The following is a 19,465-nucleotide window of genomic DNA, read 5'->3' as shown; positions in this document are numbered from 1 at the left end:
CCCACCCCCACCCCGTACCTCACCGATCTCCCCCAGATCCCATGGATCCCCCCCACACATATCCGCAGAAGCCACCCAACCAAACCCCACCGATTCCCCCTAGATCCCTGCAGAGGCTTCCCCCCGCCCCAGCCCCACCGACCACTACCCCACAAACCCTCTGGGTTGAGATAAGGACTTGAGACAACATCAACAGAGCTGAATCCAGATGAGATCACATAGTGCACACTGACCTGAGGCTGTTTGCAGAAAGAAGCACAGCAGTGAGCAGCAGCCAGGAGTTAAACCCCTGCAGCCCTCCCCCTCAGCAAAGAGACAGCACCTGAGAGCCAGAACCCAACAGCAGCAACCAGAACAGGAAGCCTCCCATGTTGCCAACTGAACTTCAAGCCCTGTAGTCCTTTACTCCAGCCAGCACTGTCCCTGTGAAGGTGGCATGAGGCAGGATGGTGTGGAGTAATGGCAGCAAATTTCCAGCTTAACCTTTGACATTCCCAAGCCCTCATTCTGTGCCACCTGCACCATGCCCAGCAGCAATCAGCAGCACACCTCAGGCACTGTCCATTCTCACTCCACAGGAGGTTGCTTTGCAGTACCCAGAGGGCTGCTCACTGCAGGTGCTCTGCAGCTCCACTCTGTTCCAGCACAGTCTGGATCAGTCCATGCCCAGTCCAAATGCTGCAAATGCTGGGGCTGTGTTTCCACCTCTGGGGCCATCGAGTCCAGTGACTCCTTCCATGCCTCCAAGTGAAAGCAAACTGTGGCTTGCATCCCAGCACTCAGCTTCCAACACATCCAGGTGTGGGGATCCTCCTGTCACACCAGAAACACAGATGGGTTCCACCCCTCATAGTTGGATGGTGTCAGAGCACTCTGGGCACCTGTATCTACTAAAGCTTTATCCTCTCATGGTATCAACTTGCCAGGCCATTGGTTCTGTGTGATCCAACAAACCAATTTGTCTCTCCCCTCCATCTGGTTGGAGGCAGAGCCCCTATAAGTGCTGGGTGCTGCTCTTTGGCCACAACAACCCCATGCAGTGCTACAGGCTGGGGTCAGAGTGGCTGGAGAGCAGCCAGACAGAAAGCTACCTTGATGGTACTGGTTGATAGTAGGCTGAACATGAGCCAGCTGTGTGCCCAGGTGGCCAAGCAGGCAAATGGCATCCTGGCCTGCATCAGGAACAGTGTGGCCAGCAGGAGCAGGGAGGTCATTCTGCTCCAGTACACATGTTAAAATACAGTTTTGTTATTTTGACCTCTTCTTTGCCTTAATGACACACATGCCAGTAGAGAATGACCAGTTGAGATGTGACACATGTGCCTGCTGATAGACTAGAGAACTTTACTGCACTTTGGCCACAGCAACCCCATGCAGAGCTACAGGCTGGGGTCAGAGTGGCGGGAGAGCTCCCAAACAGAGAGGGACCTGAGGGTGCTGATTGACAGCTGCCTAAACATGAGCCAGCAGTGTGCCCAGGTGGCCAGGAGGGCCAATGGCATCCTGGCCTGCATCAGGAATAGTGTGGCCAGCAGGAGCAGGGAAGTCATTGTGCCCTTGTACTCAGCACTGCTTAGGCCACACCTTGAGTCCTGTGTCCAGTTCTGGGCCCCTCAGTTTAAGAAAGATGTTGATATGCTGGAAGGTGTCCAGAGAAGGGCAACAAAGCTGGGGAGGGATTTGGAGTACAAGCCCTATGAGGAGAGGCTGAGGGAGCTGGGGTTGCTTAGCCTGGAGAAGAGGAGGCTCGGGGAGACCTCATTGCTGTCTACAACTGCCAGAAGGGAGGTGGTAGATAGGTGGGGGCTGGTCTCTTCTCCCAGGCAAGCAGAACCAGAACAAGAGGACACAGTCTCAAGCTGCACCAGGGGAGCTTTAGACTGGATGTTAGGAAGAAGTTCTTCATAGAGAGATGCAGAGTTATCCAAACAGTCCTACGTGACTGCCTCGGTGGTCTGTTTTGGTTTGTTCTGGTTTGGAATGGCCTCCTTGGGGGATGTCTGTTCCTCACAGATGAAACTTGTATCCACCTGGGGGAAGAATTGGAATTATCTCTCTGTGCCAATTGGGATAGGGAATCCTTCAGATCCTTCATGCAACTCTCAGTTTTTCCAGAGAGAGTTTCAATGGCTGAAACCAAAGAACCACGTGTCATGCTCTCCTCCAGTTGTCTCATTTGATCACTGAATTGGCCAACCGTAGGAGGAGCTCCACCATAATTCCCTGACACAATTCTGCTTGCCAGAATGTTTGCATAATTAGAAGGAGCAAGCTTGATGAGCTTTTTAGCAAGACCAGTACCCACAGGGATGTCATCAGGATTCAGAGGTTCATGTTCACCATAGAGTAGCTCTCTAACAGCAAAGTCTCTCAGACACTTAATTCCCTCATCTATGGTAGCCCAGGGTTTAGGATTCCATGGGAGATCATCTCGGGAAGGGTATCTCAGGGCAACTGCCATTAAAAGGTGTATCCACAGATTAACCTTACCAAGAGCCTTGCCCAGATGTCTATCTATCCCATTATCCCTCGAGAGAGTTCCTAGCTGAGCTGCTGATTTTTTTGGGGTAAAAAAGAGCCAATTTGGTGTCAAAATGGCCTCAAGTTGGCCTTTATTGTCCAAAAAAGGGACAATTTGTGGCTAAAAAGGGACAATAAAGGCCAGCTTGCAGCCAGAAAAGACCAATTTTGGTCAAAAAAGGACGAATAAGGGCAAATTTGGGTCCCAAAGGGGCCAATTTAGGGCCAAAAAGAGCCAACAGGGGGCTAAAAAGGGACAATAAAGGCCAATTTGGGGCCAAAAAGGGACAATAAAGGCCAACTTGGGACCAAAAAGGAACAATTTGGGGCTAAAAAGGGACAATAAAGGCCACAATAAAGGGACACTTTTGGGGGCCTAGGGGACACTCTGGGGCCTGTTAGAGGTGGATGAGAGCCACTGGAGGTGTTTGGGACATGGGGAAGGCCAACTCGGGTGGTCGCCCTCTGGTGGCCACTCCTGGTGGTGGCCATGAAGGAGGAGTTGGGGATGGGGAGGCAGAAGTGAGGGGGGGCAGAGGTGGAGGGGAGGCGGGGGGGGGCAGCAGATGTGGGAGGGGCTGAAGTGTGGGGGGCATAGGTGAGGGGGGAGAGAGGTTGGGGGGGGCAAAGGTGGGGGGGCAGAGGTGAGGAGGGGGAAAGGTGAAGGGGGAGGGCAGAGGTGACAGGAGAGATGGGGAAGGTAGGGATGGGGTGGGGGCTCGGGAGGGCTGAGGGCACACACCTGCAGGGGGTGTTGGGGTTGCTGGGGGTCCCAGGCCCCGCTCTGGGCTGGGGTTCTGCTGCCGTTGTGCAGCAGAGTCTGGGAGTCTGGGAGCTGCAGTGCAGAGTATGGCTGCCTGTGAACACACACCATGGGCACCTCGTGGGCACCTCAGGGGCAACCAAGGGGCATCCAAGGGCTACCAACCCCCCCCCCCCCCGAGATCCACCAAAGCCCTGAGATGTCTCCAAGCCCCTTTAGAGACCTCCAGCCCCCCCTGAGATGCCTCCAAGCCCCCCAAGATGGCTCCAGCCCCCTGACACCCGTCCAAGTCCCAAGAGAAGCCTCCAAAGGACCAAGTTTGGCCTCCAAACCCCCTTCCTATCCCTCCAAACCCCCAAGACCCCTCCAAGCCCCAAGAGAAGCCTCCAAAGGACCAAGTCTGGCCTCCCAACCCCCCCAGCCCCCCAGGGCCTCACCGAGTGGGGGCTGTCGATGACCTTGATGATGCCCTGGACGTGGATGTTGTTCTGCACCGAGTCGAGGGCCGCGGCGAAGCAGTTGTCCTTCTTCCTGCTCACAGCCTGGTGCCTCACTGCCACCACCTTCCCATACATGTTCAGCACCTGCAGGGGGCGCCACAGCCCCTGCTGAGCACGGGGGTCACGATCCCGGGGGGCAGGGAGGGGGAAGGGAGAGGGTTGGTGACAGCCAAAAGGGTTGGGGGGAGGAGGAGGAAGAGGTTGGGGGGAGGAGGAGGAGGAAGAGGTTGGGGGGAGGAGGAGGAGGAAGAGGTTGGGGGGAGGAGGAGGAGGAAGAGGTTGGGGGGAGGAGGAGGAAGAGGTTGGGGACATGGGGAAGGCCAACTCGGGTGGTAGGACCCCATGGAGACATCGCCTTGAGGGGCTCTGGAGCCACCCCTGACTTGATCTGCAGGGCCTGGGGGGGCAGGAGGGGACCTTGGGGACACTTTGGGGACCTCGGGGACACTTTGGGGACCTCCTGACCATGTCAGTGAACTGGTAGCCGATGGACTTCCGCATCAGGGCGATGGCTGTGGCTCGCTCCTCCCCCATCTGGGGACACAGAGGGACAGGATGGGGACAGGAAGGGACATTGGGGGACAGAAATGGCAATTTAGGGCCAAAAAGAGGCAATTTGGGGGCAGGAAGGGGCAAGAAAAAGACAGGAAGGGGCATTTGGGGAGAGGAAGGGGCATTTGGGGGGAGAGAAATGGCAATTTAGGGTCCAAAACCAGTGATCTGGGGTCACAAGGGACAAATTTGCTGCCAAAAAAGGCCAATTTGGGGCCAGCAAGGGCCAATAAAAAGCAAATTGGGGCCAAAAAGGGACAACAAAAGCCAATTTGGGGGCAGAAAAGACAAATTTGGGGCAAAAAAGCGACAATAAAGGCATATTTCAGGCCAAAAAGAGCCAATTTGGGGCAAAACAAGAGCCAATAAAGGCCAATGTGGGGCCAAAAAGAGCAAATTGGGGGCTCAAAAGGAACAATAAAGGCCAGCTTGGGGTGAGAAAAGACCAATAAGGGCAAACTTGGGTCCCAAAGGGGCCAATTTAGGGCCAAAAGGAGTCAACAGGAGGCTAAAAAGGGACAATAAAGGCCAATTTGGGGCCAGAAAAGGCCAATTTATGGCCAAAAAGAGGCAATTTGGGGCCAAAAAGGGACAATAAATGCCATCTTGGGGCAAAAAAGAGACAATTTGGGGCTAAAAAGGGACAATAAAAGCCAATTTGGGGCCAAAAAGGGACAATTTGCGGCTAAAATGGGCCAATAAAGGCCAACTTGGGGCCAGAAAAGACCAATTTTGGTCAAGAAAGGACCAATAAGGGCAAATTTGGGGCCAAACTGGGGCCAAAAAGGGCCAATTTGTGGCTAAAAAGAGCCAATAACAGACAATTTGGGGCCAGAAAAGGCCAATTTTGGGGTAAAAAGAGCCAATTTGGTGTCAAAGAGGACCAATAAAGGCAATTTTGGGGCCAAAAAGGGACAATTTGTGGCTAAAAAGGGACAAAGAAGGCCAACTTGGGGCCAGAAAAGACCAATTTTGGTCAAAAAAGGACCAATAAGGGCAAATTTGGGGCCAAATTGGGGCCAAAAAGGGCCAATTTGGAATTAAGAAGGGACAATAAAGGCCAAACTGGGGCCAAAAAGTGTCAATTTGGGGCTAAAAAGAGCCAATAACGGCCAATTTGGGGCCAGAAAAGACAAATATGGGGTTAAAAAGAGACAATTAGGGGCCCAAAAGAGACAATAGAGGCCAACAAGAGCCAATTTGGGGCCCAAAATGGACAATAAAGGCCAACTAGGGGTCAAATGAAGCCCATTTGAGGCCAAAAAGGGCCAACAAAGGACAAATTTGGGGCCAAAAGGACCAATAAAGGCCGATTTGGGACCAGAAAGCCAATCTGGGGACAATAAAGAGCCAATGTGAGGGCACAAAGGGCTAACAAAGCAAATTTGGGGGCAAAAAACAGTCCATTTGGGGCTAAAAAGGGATGATGAAGGCCAACATGGGGCCAAAAAGGGACAATTAATGGCCAAAAAGGGACAATAAAGGCCAATTTGGGGCCAAAAAGAGGCAGTGTAGTCCAATTTATGGCCAAAAAAGAGGAAATTTGGGGCTAAAAAAGGGACAATAAGGGCCAATGTGGGGCCAAAAAGGGACAATTTAGGGCCAAAAAGGGACAATAAAGGCCAACTTGGGGCCAGAAAAGACCAATTTTGATCAAAAAAGGATCAATAAGGGTGAATTTGGGGGCAAATTGGGGCAAAAAAGGGCCAATTTGGAGCTAAAAAGGGACAATAAAGGCCAAACTGGGGCCAAAAAGAGCCAATTTGGGGGCCAAAAAGAGCCAATTTGGGGCCCAAAAGGGACAATAAAGGCCAACAAAAGCAAATTTGGGGCTATAAAGGGACAATAAAGGCCAACGTGGGGCCAAAAAGGGCCAACTTGGGGCTATAAAAGGACAATGAAGGCCAACCTGGGGACAAAGAGAGCCAATTTGGGTCTAAAAAGGGGCAATAAAAGCCAATTTGGGGCCAAAAAGAGACAATTGGGAGCTAAAAACAGACAATAAAGGTTAAGCTGGGGCCTAAAAGAGCCTCTCTGGGGCCTTAAAGGGCCAATAAAGGCCAACGTGGGGCCAAAAACAACCAAGTTGTGGCCAGAAAGGGACAATAAAGGCAAATTGGAGACCAAAAAGCCAAGTTGGGGCTAAAAAGGCACAATAAAGGCCAACTTGGGGCCAGAAAAGACCAATTTGTGGCAGAAAAAGACCAATAAGGGCCAATTTGGGGGCAAAATGGGGTAATGTGGGGCTAAAAAGGGGCAATAAAGGTGAATTTGGGGCCAGAAATGGCCAATTTTGGGGTCAAAAGGGGCAATTTAGGGCCAGAAAGGGCCACTTAGGGTCAGGCTGTGTCACAACCCCTCCCCCCCCAGTCCTCACCCTGCACTTCCCAGTGCAGAGGTTGGGGTCTCTGTGGGGGTGGGGGGGTGGCAAGAAGCCCCCATTAAGGGGGGGCCTGGTCCCAGTTTGGCCAGTTGCAGGCTCCCCCCCTCCAGAAAGCAGCCCTGGAGTGAGTGGAGCCCTGGGAGCAGCTGGGGCTGAGTGAGATCAGAGAGCTGCTGTGAGGCAGCAGAGAGAGGGCAGGAAATGGGGAGAGGAAGGGAGAAACTGGGGGGAAAAAGGGGGGGGGAGGAAGGGGAAGGGAGGGGGAAGGGAGGGGGAAGGGGGGGAAAGGGGAAGGGGAAGGGAGGGGGAAGGAAGGGGAAGGAGGGGGAAGGGAGAAGGGAAGGTGAAGGGGGAAGGAAGGGGGAAGGAAGGGGGAAGGAAGGGGGAAGGAAGGGGGAAGGAAGGGGGAAGGAAGGGGGAAGGAAGGGGGAAGGAAGGGGGAAGGAAGGGGGAAGGAAGGGGGAAGGAAGGGGGAAGGAAGGGGGAAGGAAGGGGGAAGGAAGGGGGAAGGAAGGGGGAAGGAAGGGGGAAGGAAGGGGGAAGGAAGGGGGAAGGAAGGGGGAAGGAAGGGGGAAGGAAGGAAGCTTTTGGGGAGGGGGGGAGCAGGTCTCTAAAGACCTGGGGGGGGGGGGGGCAGGGTCTCTAAACTCCTAAGTGAGGTCCTCAAAGCCTTTGGGAGGACCTTAAAACCCTGGGGGGGGGCTAAAACCCTGGGGGGAGGTCCCCAAAGCCCCCCCAGATCCCTGGGGGGAGGCCTGAAGAAGAGCCCCAAGGCCCTGGGTGGGGGTTCAAACCCTTGGGGGGGTCTCAAGGCTCTGGGGGGGGTCCCAAGGCCCTGGGTGGGGGTTCAAACCCTTGGGGGGGTCTCAAGGCTCTGGGGGGGGGGGGTCCCAAGGCCCTGGGTCAGGGCAGACCCAAACCCAACTCACCACAAACCCCTGGGGGGGGGGCAGGAGCTGCTCCTCAGGACCCCAAAGGACCCTCCCCAGATGTCTCCAAAGGCCTCTCCTGGGGGGGGGGGGAAGGTCCCCCAGGAGGTCTTGGCAAGGTCGAAAAGGGTCTGGGGGGGAGAGGAGGGAGCCCTGGGCTGGTTTGTAGGGGGCTGGGGGGGAGGGGCCTGAAGGGACCTGGAGTCAGCCAGGAGGGGCTGGGGGGGTCCCAGGGGGGGTTGAGGGGGGCTGGGGGGGGCCTGAAGGTGCCAGGGATGAACTTAAAGGGGCTGGGGGTGTCTGGGGGGTGTCTGGGGGTGTCCTAAAGGGACCTGGGATGAGCTTAAAGGATCTGGGGGTGTCCTGGGATGGTTTGTAGAGGAGCTGAGGGGGAGTCCTGGGGTGGTTTGTGGGGGGCTGGGGAGGTCCTGCAGGGGCCTGAGATGAGCTTTAACAATCTGGGGGTGTCTTGGGGGGAACCTGGGGTGTCCTGAAGAGACCTGGGATGAGCTTAAAGGATCTGGGGGGGTCCTGGGGGACTCCTGAAGGGGCTTGGGAGGAACTAAAATGGTCCTGGGGTGGTTTGTAAGGGGTTGGGGGGGTCCTAGAGGGGCCTGGGATGAGCTTAAAGGATCTGGGGGTGTCTTGGGGGTGCCCTGGGGGGTCCTAAAGGGACCTGGAAGGAGCTTAAAAGGTCTGGGGGGGGTCCTAAGATGGTTTGTGGGGGGCTGGGGGGGTCCCAGGGTGGTTTGAGGGGGGCTGGAGAGATCCTAAAGGTGCCAGGGATGAGCTTAAAGGGTCTGGAGGTGTCTTGGGGGGGACTTGGGGGTGTCCTAAAGGGTCCTGGGAGGAGCTTAAAGGGTCTGGGGGAGTCCTGGGGTGGTTTGTGGGGGGGCTGGGGGGGTCCTAGAAGGTCCTGGGAGGAGCTTAAAGGATCTGGGGGGGTCCTGGGATGGTTTGAGGAGGGATGGAGAGATGCTAAAGGTGCCAGGGAGGATCTAAAAGGGTCTGGGGGAGTCTTTTAAAGGGACCTGGGATGAACTACAAGGGTCTGGGAGTGGTCCCGGGGGCTGGGGGCGGGGCTGGGGGCGGGGCTGGCGTTGGTGCCGTGGGGCTCGGTCCCAGCCCTGCCCCCCCCTTGCGTCACGTGAGGGCAGGAGAAGGACGCAGGGGAAGGGCACAGCCGCTGCCACGCGGCTCCGGCGGCAGGAAGGCGACGGCGGCTCGGAGGGGGACAAAAAGCATCGCCCCGCGGCCGAGCTCCCGCCCTCAGCGCCGCTCCCCGGCCCCCTCAGCCCCTCCCGCCCCGCCGCAGCTCCCCAGCCGGCAGCTGCCGCTCGCCCGCCAGCACCTCCGGCACTTCTCCCGCGCTCCGGCCCCGCTGCCGCTCCCCACGGGGCAGCAACAATGGCGGCCGCGGCCGGCAGGGGCAGCTCCTGGCTGGGCCTCGGCAGCGCCCAGGGGGAGGAGCTGCCGCGCTCCCGCCGCCTCTCATTGGCTAAGGCTGCCCGGCCGTGGGCGGGGCTTCCGTTCCAGGCTGCTCCCTGCTTCCGCTCCCCGTCCCACGTGGCCGCAGCAGCCGGAGGGGCCGGGCCGGGGTCTCCCTCGCAGCGCTCTCTGCTCGCCAGCAGCCTGCCGGGGCCGGCGGCTCCCTGTGCGCTGAGCTCTTCCTCCTTCTGCTGCACTGCTTCCCCCTCGTCCCGGTGTCCAGGTGGGGTGAGGGAGTCTGTGGGGCTGAGTTGGGGGTGGTGGGGTGGGGAACAGGGGATGTTCTCTGGGGGGCTGCGAGGGGTCGGGGAGGGTCGGTTGGGTTGGGGAGGGGTTTGTGGGGCAGGGATCCCTGTGGCTAGGTGGGGCTGGGGCGGGGGGGAGCCTCTGCAGGGATCTAGGGGAAATCAGTGGGGGTTGTTTGGGGAGTTTCTGGGGATATGTGTTTGGGGGTCCATGGGATCCGGGGGAGATCGGTGGGGTACGGGTGGGGGTGGGTCTGTGAGGTCCGGGGGAGCTCTGCAAGCTTGGCGTTTGGGGTCCGTCCGGTTTGGGGGGGTGGTCGCTGTGATTGTGGGGACCTCTGTGCGGCTGTGGGGGTTTGGGGTGGTCGAGGAGGGCTGTGGGCTAGGGCAGAGGTGTGCAGGGTCGGTGAGCGTCGTCTGTGCTGTTCTGGGAGGGGTCTGTGCGGTTGCGGGTCCCCGGGTGGGGGTGGGGTGGGGGCTCGGTGGGGTTCCTTGTGGTGCTGCCTCCCCCTGGTGGGGGCAGCTGCAGGCCCCCTTTGGCTGCTGCTGTGTTGCAGGCGGAGCCATTGGTGGGCTGCAGGGGCTGTCCCTGGCCCTGTGTCCCTGTGTCCCTGTGCTGGGGGCTGGGCTGGCAGCAGAGCTGAGGTGGCAGCGGCGCTGTGGGGGCTGCTGTGTGCAGGAGAGGTGGTGGTGAGCGTGGGGTGTGGCTTGCAGCAGAGGCTGCTGTGGGGGTGTGTGGGGGAGCCCTGGGGGTTTGGAGGCTTTGTGCTGGCAGGTGCCGGGCGGCTGCTGTGCTGAAGGGCAGCGGCTGGGCTGAGGGCCAGGCGCGGGGGGGAGCTGTGGGCAGGCTGTGTGCTGGGTGCCGTGGGGGTGTCAGGCGTGGGTGCTGTGCTGAGCCTGAGCTTGGGAGCGCCTGGGGCTGGTGTCAGCTGTGGGGCGGTTTGGCTGTGCTGGGGGTGGTGGCATCCAAGGCCTCTGTGCTCTGCAAGCTCTTGAGGCACAAAGATTTTCTGGGGGGTTGCAGAGTGATTCTCAGTTTCTCTGCAGGCCTCCTGAGCACAGAAAGGCTCAGGGCAGGAGGAGCTTCTGCTGATGGTTGTTTTGTGCAGCCTTGGGTGTTGGATCAGTGTCTTGGCTGAGTTTGGTCCTTTCTCTTGTGGCCAAGTTGAGGTCCCTTTGGTTTTGGCAGCTGAGCACAGGTTGAGGCTTTTGCTGCAATGGTTTTTGTGCTGGCAGCATTGTGTGCTGCCAGCTGGAGTGCTGTGTGCAGCTGTGATGCCCCCAAGAGGGGCAGGAGGTTGAGCTGTTGGAGGGGGTGTGTAGGAGGCCCTGGGGGTGGTGGGAGGGCTGTGGCAGCTCCCCTGTGGGGGTTGGCTGTGAGAGTTGTGTTTGTTGAGGCTGGAGATGAGAAGGCTGTCAGGAGAGGTTGGAGCAGCCTTGTGGTAGCTGCTGGGGGCTGCAGGAGAGCTGGGGAGGGACTTTGGTGAGGGGCTGGGAGTGATGGGCTGAGGGGGACTGGATTGAAGGTTGAGGAGGGCAGATTTGGAGTGGAGCTTGGGAGGCAATAGTTTGGAGTGGGGGTGGTGAGAGCCTGGAGCAGGTTGGGCAGGGAGGTGCTGGCTGCCCCCTCCCTGGAGGTGCTGAGGGTGAGGTTGGATGAGGGCTTGAGCAGCGTGGTGTGGTGGAAGGTGTCTGTGGGCATGGCAGGGGGTTGTGAAACTGGCTCTGAGCCTGGGGGCCTGGGTGTGAGATTGGGAAGTGGTTCTGACCTTAGTTGCTGGCTCTGGGCTTGGGGTGTGGTTCCTGACCTCAGGGCATGTCTCTGAGGTCAGGGTCTGGTTCCTGGGCTTGTAAATGACTCCAACCTTGGTTGCTGGCTCTGGAGCTTGGTTCTGGCCTTTGTTGCTCGTTCTGGAACCAAAAGTGCAGACTCAGCTCCCAAGCTCAGAGCCAGCAACTAAGGTCAGAGCCACTTCCCAAGCTCAGGAACCAGCCTCCAAGCTCCACTACAAGAACAAAGGTCAGAACCAAGCTCCAGAGCCAGCCCCCACAAGCTCAAGAGCCAGCCAGAAAGGTCAGAAACACTTCCCAAGCTCAAGCAGCAGCAGCTAAGATCAGAACCTCTTCCCAAGCTCAGACCTAGCAACTAAGGTCAGAACAATTCCCAAGCTCACAGCCAGCCCCCAAGTTCAAGAGCCAGCCCCTATGCTCCACCCTTCCAGCTGCAGTGGCAGTGGAGGTGGGGGACACAGGGCCATGGGAGAGCCAAGGCAGCAGGGCCATGGATGGGCTGGGACTGAGAGAGGGGCCTGGGAGTGTTCAGGCAGGAATTAGGCCTTGTCCCCCAGAAAGGGGAGAGGATGCAGGGCCCAGGTGGCAAATGTGTGTGCAGGGAATGGCAGAATCTGGTAGCATTTGAGGAGGTGAAAGGAGTGAATTGTGCTGCAGCTCTGCCTGTGTCAGCTGGGAGATGAACAGCAGCCCACGGGCACTGTGCCCTCCCATCCAACCTCATTTTCTCTTGGGGATGTGGAGTGGCAGCTCCAGGAGAACTATAAAGAGCAAGCTGAGAGAAATGGTCAGGGAGAGAATGAAGCCAAACCCTTTCCAGTGAGTCTTTTTGGGTTGCAGGTGTGTGAAGGGTGCTGGAGGTGTGAGATTTGGGCAGGAGTCAGAGACTCCTCCAGCATCCCAGTAAGGACTGAAGAGGTTTAGCAAGAAGCTGCCCAAGTCCCTTCCTCTGTGCTGCATCTCCAGAGATAATGAAGCTCCCTTTGTGTGTGTCCTGAGGGCTGCTGTGATCTTCTGTTGGGGAGTGGGCAGCAGAGATGTGTGTGCAGGGCAGAGCTGAGCACAGAGTGTGTGGTGTGGGGGCAGGACCTGGGAGGAGAGCTGTGGCCAGAGCAAGATCTGCTGGCAAAGGCAGGTGCAGGCATCAGAGGCCTGGGCAGGCAGTGGGAGGAAGCTTTAGGCAAGGGCTGGGAGAGGCTGTGTGGAGGCAGCTGTGTTGTGGTGCTGGCCTGCAGCTGCGTGCTGGGGGCTGTGTGCTGGGGGCTGTGTGCTGGGCAAGGAGCTGAGTCCGCAGTTAGTCTCATAGTATCATAGTATCAGTCGGGGTTGAAGGGACCACAAGGATCATCTAGCTCCAACCCCCTGCCATGGGCAGGGACACCCCACACTAGATCAGGCTGGCCAGAGCCTCATCCAGCCTGGGCTTAAACACCTCCAGGGATGCGGCCTCAACCACCTCCCTAGACAACTCATTCCAGGGCTTCACCACTCTCATGGTGAAGAACCTCCTCCTCACATCCGGCCTCAACCTTGTTGAGGTCTCCCATCTTGATCCGCCCTGGGAGTGTGCTGTGGCTGTGCTGCTGGGCTTGGGAGCTGCCCCCAGCAAGGCTGAGCTGTGCTGCCTGGTTCTGGGCAGTGCTGAACCATCCCTTGCAGATCAGTGCTCTCCTCTGAGCCGTTTGCTTCTCTCTGTCAGGGGCTGAGTCCTCTCTCCATCATCCCTGCCCCTGTGTGCTGTGGAAGAGCAGAGTTTGCAGATCTGCCCCTTGGAGCAGCCCAACAGTTAAGAAACCCAGAGTGGGTTAACAGCAGGACCCCAGCCCCCAGGGCAGCTCCCAACCTCCTCCACCTCCTCCTGTCCAGCATATTTCACCTCTCCAGGAGCTCTGAGGCCCATCAGGTGTTGTGGGAGTTGAGGAATGCTCCAGGCTGCTGGGGTGAGTTGTGAGCAGGGGATGATGTTTGGGGGTTGGGATCTGGAGGGTGGTGGGAGAAGGTTGGAGGTGGTTTGGTGTTCCTTGTTCAGTGCTGCTGCCTCCATTGTCTGAGCCAGGGGAGATCAAAGGACAGGGCCTGGTCCAGGAACCACCCTGCCATGGCCACCAGGGTTGAGCAGAGTAGGACAAGACCATGTGTAAGTCCCAGGGTGCCTCAGCGCACTGATCACAGGAACCTGGGGTCTCAGCACAGGTATTAGAGGTCTGTGCCCACACTGTGGCAGAAACTGAAGGTTTGAGGTCCCCTCTGTACTCTCTCCCCCAGCTGGGTGTTGGGAGTCAGGGACTGTCATGACCTAGGCAGGATCTGAAGGTTTGAGATCCTGGGCTCAGGTGCTTCCATCTTCCCTATTGCAGAGCTGTGACCCCTTCCTGCCACAGTATGGCCTCACAGAAGAACCCAGACAAGAGCTGGGAGGAGAAGCAGCACCCAGAGATCAAGTTGGAGAAGCCAATGTGCAGTCCCAAGTTAGAGGAGGATGAGGAGGAAAAAGAGGACAAGATGGAGGATGATGCTGAGAATGACAACTGTGAAGAGGATGATAATGATGATGATGAAGGTGACCAGGATGAGGGGGAGGAATGTATGGAGGAGGATGAAGCCAGAGCAGGTCCCTCAGTGTCACCCAAAGAGCTGAATGAGTGCCTTGAGTGTGGGCAGAGCTTCCCAGGTGGCTCAGAGCTAGTGCAGCACCACTGCCCACAGCCTGGCACCCGGCCCTTCATTTGTGGTGACTGTGGCAAGAGGTTCCGCAGGAACTCTCATCTCAGCCAGCACCGCCGCACCCACACTGGAGAGAAACCGTTCACTTGTGCTGACTGTGGACAGAGCTTCACCCAGCGCTATAGTCTCACCCGCCACTGCCTCACCCACACTGGAGAGAAGCCCTTCTCTTGTGACAGCTGTGGCAAGCGGTTCAGGCAGATCTCTACTCTTAGGCAACACCATCTCAGCCACAACAGTGAGAAGGCCTTCACCTGCAGGGACTGCGGCAAGGGCTTCCAACACAGCTCCACTCTCACCATCCATCGCCGCATCCACACCGGAGAGCATCTGTTCCCCTGTGCTGAGTGCGGCAAGAGCTTTACCACGAGTACTAAATTCATCCAGCATCAACTTATCCATAATTGTGAGAGGCCGTACAGCTGTGCCGACTGCGGCAAGAGCTTCACCCGGAAGAGCCATCTCACAGAGCACCGTCGTGTGCACACTGGCGAGAAATCTTTCAGCTGTGCTGAGTGCGGTCAGGCCTTCAGCCGTAGAGATGCTCTCATTGACCACCACCGCACCCACACAGGTGAGAAACCTTTCACATGTGCTGACTGCGGGAGGAGCTTCAGCCACAGGAGCTATCTCATTGCTCACTGCCGCACCCACACTGGTGAAAAGCCATTCACCTGTACTGACTGTGGTAAGAGCTTCAGCCAGCGGCAAAATCTCATTCGCCACCGCCGCACCCACACTGGTGAGAAACCGGTCGCTTGTGCTGACTGTGGGAAGAGTTTCACCGAGAAGGGCTATCACAACAAGCACCGCTGCACCCACACCTGAAGAGAGCCTGCACTGCAGGGGAGGCATAAATCCACCTAAAATCTGTTGGGTAATCGTGACCCCTCTGAGAGGGCCTGTCCAGCACCAAAATCATCCCTTTTTCCTTTGCAGTTCTCAGGGACTGGGGGCACCACCAGCAACAAACCCTTCCGGCCCTTCTGAACACCAATTATTGCTAATGAGAGCAATTACAGTGCTGAGTCAGCACAGCTGGAGCTCCCAGTGGAGCTGGGCAGGGCTTTGCCAGGGTCTGTCTGGTTCTTCCCTTATGCTTTGTGTCTCCCTGGGGTAAGAAATCCTCTGTCCGTTGACCAATTGTCTCAATAAAACCCAAAAGTTACCCAAATCCTGTCTGTTTGCTTTTATTTCAGATATCCCTGCCTCAATGCCTGAATTTTGGGGGCATTTGCAGCCAAGGGATGGGGTGGAGCTGCGTGCCCAGTTGAGGGAGGGGAAAATGAGGGTCTCAGAGGAGTCTTGAGAGGAATCTCAGAGGCATTCTGCAGGGGCTTTCTGGTGATCTTAGGTGTTTGGGATTTGGATGGTCCTAGGACTGACTTTTGGGATCTTTGGAGTGTGTAGGGGGAAGCTCATGGAGATCTTTGGAAGAACTCAGAAAGCTTCTGTTGGCTTTCCACTCTGGGGCTGGAACAGGTTGAAGAGCTGAGAAGAGGTTAAGCTGCCTGTTCCCCCCCAAAACAGAAGTGAGGGAAAAATACACACATGAATCAAAAAACCCTCTGGGCTGGGATAAGGACTTGTGATAAGATCAAAAGAGTTGAATCCAAAGGAGATCTCATAGTGCACACTGACCTGAGGCTGTTTGCAGAAAGAAGCACAGCAGTCAGCAGCAGCAGCCAGGAGTTAAACCCCTGCAGCCCTCCTCCTCAGCAAAGAGCCAGCACCTGAGAGCCAGAACCCAACAGCAGCAACCAGAACAGGAAGCCTCCCATGTTGCCAACTGAACTTCAAGCCCTGTAGTACTTTGCTCCAGCCAGCACTGTCCCTGTGAAGGTGGCATGAGGCAGGATGGTGTGGAGTAATGGCAGCAAATTTCCAGTTTAACCTTTGATATTCCCAAGCCCTCATTCTGTGCCACCTGCACCGTGCCCAGCAGCAATCAGCAGCACACCTCAGGCACTGTCCATTCTCACTCCACAGGAGGTTGCTTTGCAGTACCCAGAGGGCTGCTCACTGCAGGTGCTCTGCAGCTCCACTCTGTTCCAGCACAGTCTGGATCAGTCCATGCCCAGTCCAAATGCTGCAAATGCTGGGGCTGTGTTTCCAGCTCTGGGGCAGTCTGAGACCAGTGACTCCTTCCATGCCTCCAAGTGAAAGCAAACTGTGGCTTGCATCCCAGGACTCAGCTTCCAACACATCCAGGTGTGGGGATCCTCCTGTCACACCAGAAACACAGATGGGTTCCACCCCTTGTGGTTTGATGGTGTCAGAGCACTCTGGGCACCTGTATCTACTAAAGCTTTATTCTCTCATGGGTTCAACTTGCCAGGCCATTGGTTCTGTACAGTCCAACAAACCAATTTGTGTCTCCCTTCCATCTGGTTGGAGGCAGAGCCCCTCTAATTCTGTCTTGGGTCCCTTGCATCTTGTGAAGATGCTTTGGCAGTCCCTTCAGGAGGACCAGAAGCAGTTTCAGCTTCCCTGCTCTTCTTAGCCCATTTCCCACTGGAAACTGAGGCAGCATCTCTGCGGAGACAATTCCCCTGTAAGTCACAGACTCCTGCAGCCAGGACTGGATTGGGTTTTCCCTTCCACTTCCTCCCTATGGTCATACAGGTAAAGCAGAGGGTGTGCTGTGCTGTGTGCCTCCCAGATTCTCTCCCTTGGACAGGGGAGCAGCTGCTCCTCATGGCTGAAACACAGGACTGTACAGCTGGGGAATAAAAGCTTCTTCTGGAGCTGATGGAACTTCTGGGACATTTCCTTCACAGCTGAGACACAGGCCTGGACAGAGGAGCAGAGATTTCCTTTGCCTTGCTGGGGCCTGCTGCTTGTTTCATCCACTGTTTGTCCTTGGTCATCTTCCAAAACCAGAGATAAGAACCAAGCCAGCAGCCCTGGCTCTTTCCCTTGTTCCCATGGGAACCCTGATCCTTCCTGGTCCTTTGCAGGATCAGCTGCTTTCCTTGTAAGCTTCTTTTTCCCTACAGGAGTGTTGCAGATGTGCCCTGGGGAATGAGCAGCAAGGATATCAATGAATAGATATATTGGTAGTCTATTGATATACAAACTATGCAGCAGGGGATTTAGTTTCCATTCACAGGCAGCAGTATTGGGTTGGTGGAACCACCTCTGCAGAGCGTTTGTGCCTGGGCACTTCAGAAGAACCAAATGAGTTCTAGAATTTAGAGTTGAAACTGATTGGAGAAGCAGTGGGGGAGGGGTTTGTCAGTGACCGGCAAACCCTCAACCCAGGACAGTTTCAGCACTACCTGAACCCAAATTCTATAAAGCAAAGGTTTGGCTTCCTCACGAGCTGAGAACCTCATGAAATCTTTCCTTGGTGATGTGTTTAGAGTCCTGACAGCGCGGCACGGCTGTGCCCTAATGAGGAACTAGAGAACGGCGCCGACCGCGTGGCTGTGCCGCAGGGTTGCTGCTTCTCCCAGAGCACAAAGGTCCTGGAGCCTCCCAGGGGAAGCTTCAGAGGCTTTTGCCGCTGGCTCCACGAAGCGCAGCACCTGGCAAAGGTTCCCCGCTCTGGGGGCTGTAGCGCTTCAGGACCGGTGGTGCACAGGGGCTGCCATGGTTTCCTCCCGTGGTGATGGCTCATGCGGCAGTTGACCCCACGCTCCACGGCACTGCCCCCAGCCGGGCAACAGTGGCAATGTGCAGCGAGGCCTTCTGGAGCTGCTTCAAGTCCCGGGCGAGGCGGACCGTAGCGGCACAGAGACGCACGCAGGCATAGGCACGGACACCAGCGTGGGGGGCACTTGTTTACCAAACAACTCCTATTTACCATTTGCCCCAAAGAATACTGCTCCAGTCAGCACCCACTGCTAACACAATAATTAACCAATCAACTGAGACTTTGCCAAATGAGCATAAGCACACGCCACAAACAGGGCAAACAAACATGTAGCCTGGGCCTTGTTTGCCATAGGGGTGGAAACATGCCCAGGCAGATTGTTGACCTGGACCCAGTGCTGCCAAGGTCCTGTCCCCCCCCCAACTCCAGAAGGGAGGGAAGACAAAGGGTATTTGAGTCACACACACAGAAGCATGTTCTGGTAATATATGGGGCACAATCCTGGTCATAAGCACCATTCACTACGAGGGGCAGCTGATCCTGGCACAGGCTGCTTCTCTGACACAGCTGTCATGCCTGTGGCACTGTCTGTAGGTCCAGAGACCTTCTCTTGCCCCTGAGCCCTCTGCACAGAGATGAGAAGGGCTCGAGGGGCATGGGCCAGGCCCAAGCACATTGCAGTGATTTCTGTCTCTCAGGAACTCCCAGGCTGACAACAGACTTTTCCCAAATCTTTCCCCAGCTGGGGAGGATTTTGCCCTTGCTCAGGCGTGAAATTCCAAAGCACCAGAGGTGACCACCAGCCTAAGAATTTGCCCCTCCCCTCCCCCACCCCCTGCCACTCCTCAGTATCCAGTATCTGGGCAGATCTCACAGTGGTTTCCTTGGGAGTGTCCTGTATTGTTCTGGATGAAACCAGAGCAAGCTGCCCAGCAGTGAACAGCACATCTCTGAGCCATTGCCCTAAGCTAACACTCAGCACCATCAGCAGTACAAACAGGACTGCAGCTCATCAGACCCCCCCAAAGAAAATCCATCAACAAAGTGAACACACCACAGGAAAGAAAATTTCTTTCTAACTCTGTTGACAAGCCTCAAGCCTTAATTGAATCCTCTTCTCTTCTCCTCTCTTTTTGTTGCCTCAATCCTGCCAAAATCTGTCCTCATTAAGGCATTTGCTTTCCTGCCCCACGTTGGGCTCCAGAAAAGGAATGTAATGGGTTCAGCTGAACCAGCAGCTTAACCTCTCTGCCTCCCCCAACACAGAACTGAGGGGAAAAGAACACCACACAAAACCTCTTTGTGTTAATACAGAAACAAATGAGAGAAGAGTTTCCTGAGCAAATCAGATCATCAGAATACAAAAGTACAGTGACCTCAGCCTGTGTGCAGAAAAGGCACAGTGGAAAGCAGCAGCAAGCAGCAGCAAGCAAGGCAAAAGCCCAAACCAGGGAGCTGCTCCCCTATCCCTCCCTGTCCCACTGCCATCCCAGCAGAGCAACCAACACCCAAAAAATCCCAGAACCCAGAAGCAGCAACTGGAACAGGGAGCCTCCCATGCTGCAACCTGAACTTCAAGCCCCATCATCCTTTGCTCCAGCCAGCACTTTCATTTCTGAGGCTGGCATGGCTGCAGCATGGTCTGGATAACAGCAGCAGAGTCAAATCAACCCATGACAATCAGGAGCCCCTCCAAGCGAAATGGAAAGAGCCTCTCAGCTTCTGTGAACAACTTACACTGCTTTGAAGGCAGCTGGACTTGCCACATGGATGCATTAGCTGAGAGCCCAGAAGAGCCCAGGGGGGCAGTGGAAGGTGACTTCAGAAGGATCCTTGAAGATGAAGCTCAGACAGACTTCATGATTTGTAGCTGGAACCTTGGTATTTCCTGCTGGGATCTCCTTTGGATTCAGAGACCTGTGACAACTCACAGGGTTAGGGTTTGGGAGGGACCTCTGGAGATCCCTGAGTC

General features: G+C 56.3%; 2 protein-coding genes across 3 annotated transcripts in view; one reads left to right on the top strand and one right to left on the bottom strand.

The window, feature by feature from the left end:
* LOC137460013 (zinc finger protein 850-like) overlaps nucleotides 1-19,465 on the top strand; it is an 80,250-nt gene that overhangs the window by 13,463 nt on the left and 47,322 nt on the right. Inside the window, exon 3 of the mRNA XM_068170643.1 lies at nucleotides 13,879-14,688. Coding sequence (XP_068026744.1) covers nucleotides 13,879-14,688 — 810 coding nt within the window. The remainder of the gene's footprint in view (nucleotides 1-13,878; nucleotides 14,689-19,465) is intronic.
* LOC137460012 (transcription elongation factor SPT5-like) lies at nucleotides 1,810-3,898 on the bottom strand. 2 transcript variants are annotated; one of them, XM_068170642.1, is made up of 2 exons: nucleotides 3,721-3,898; nucleotides 1,810-2,030 (listed from the first exon to the last, which is right to left on the bottom strand). In XM_068170642.1, the coding sequence occupies exons 1-2, from the start codon at nucleotides 3,856-3,858 to the stop codon at nucleotides 1,935-1,937; spliced, it is 234 nt and encodes a 77-aa protein (XP_068026743.1). In that variant the 5' UTR covers nucleotides 3,859-3,898; the 3' UTR covers nucleotides 1,810-1,934. The 2 variants fall into 2 exon arrangements, 1 of the variants encoding a protein (XP_068026743.1); XR_010992601.1 differs by lacking the exon at nucleotides 1,810-2,030 and adding an exon at nucleotides 3,298-3,377.

This window comes from Melanerpes formicivorus, unplaced genomic scaffold (assembly GCF_026170545.1).
Source record: "Melanerpes formicivorus ecotype bairdi unplaced genomic scaffold, bMelFor1.0.p_v2 SCAF_489, whole genome shotgun sequence".
Lineage (NCBI taxonomy): Eukaryota > Metazoa > Chordata > Aves > Piciformes > Picidae > Melanerpes > Melanerpes formicivorus.
Note: the sequence above shows the minus strand (reverse complement) of the source record. Positions and strands in the feature narration are given on the sequence as shown.

Coding starts and splice junctions, on each gene's coding strand:
- LOC137460012 (XM_068170642.1), bottom strand. CDS start 3,858: ATGTATGGGAAGGTGGTGGCAGTGAGGCACCAGGCTGTGAGCAGGAAG. Junction 2,031..3,720: donor TCATCGACAGCCCCCACTCG/GTGAGGCCCTGG, acceptor TTCTTCCCCCAG/GTGGATACAAGTTTCATCTG.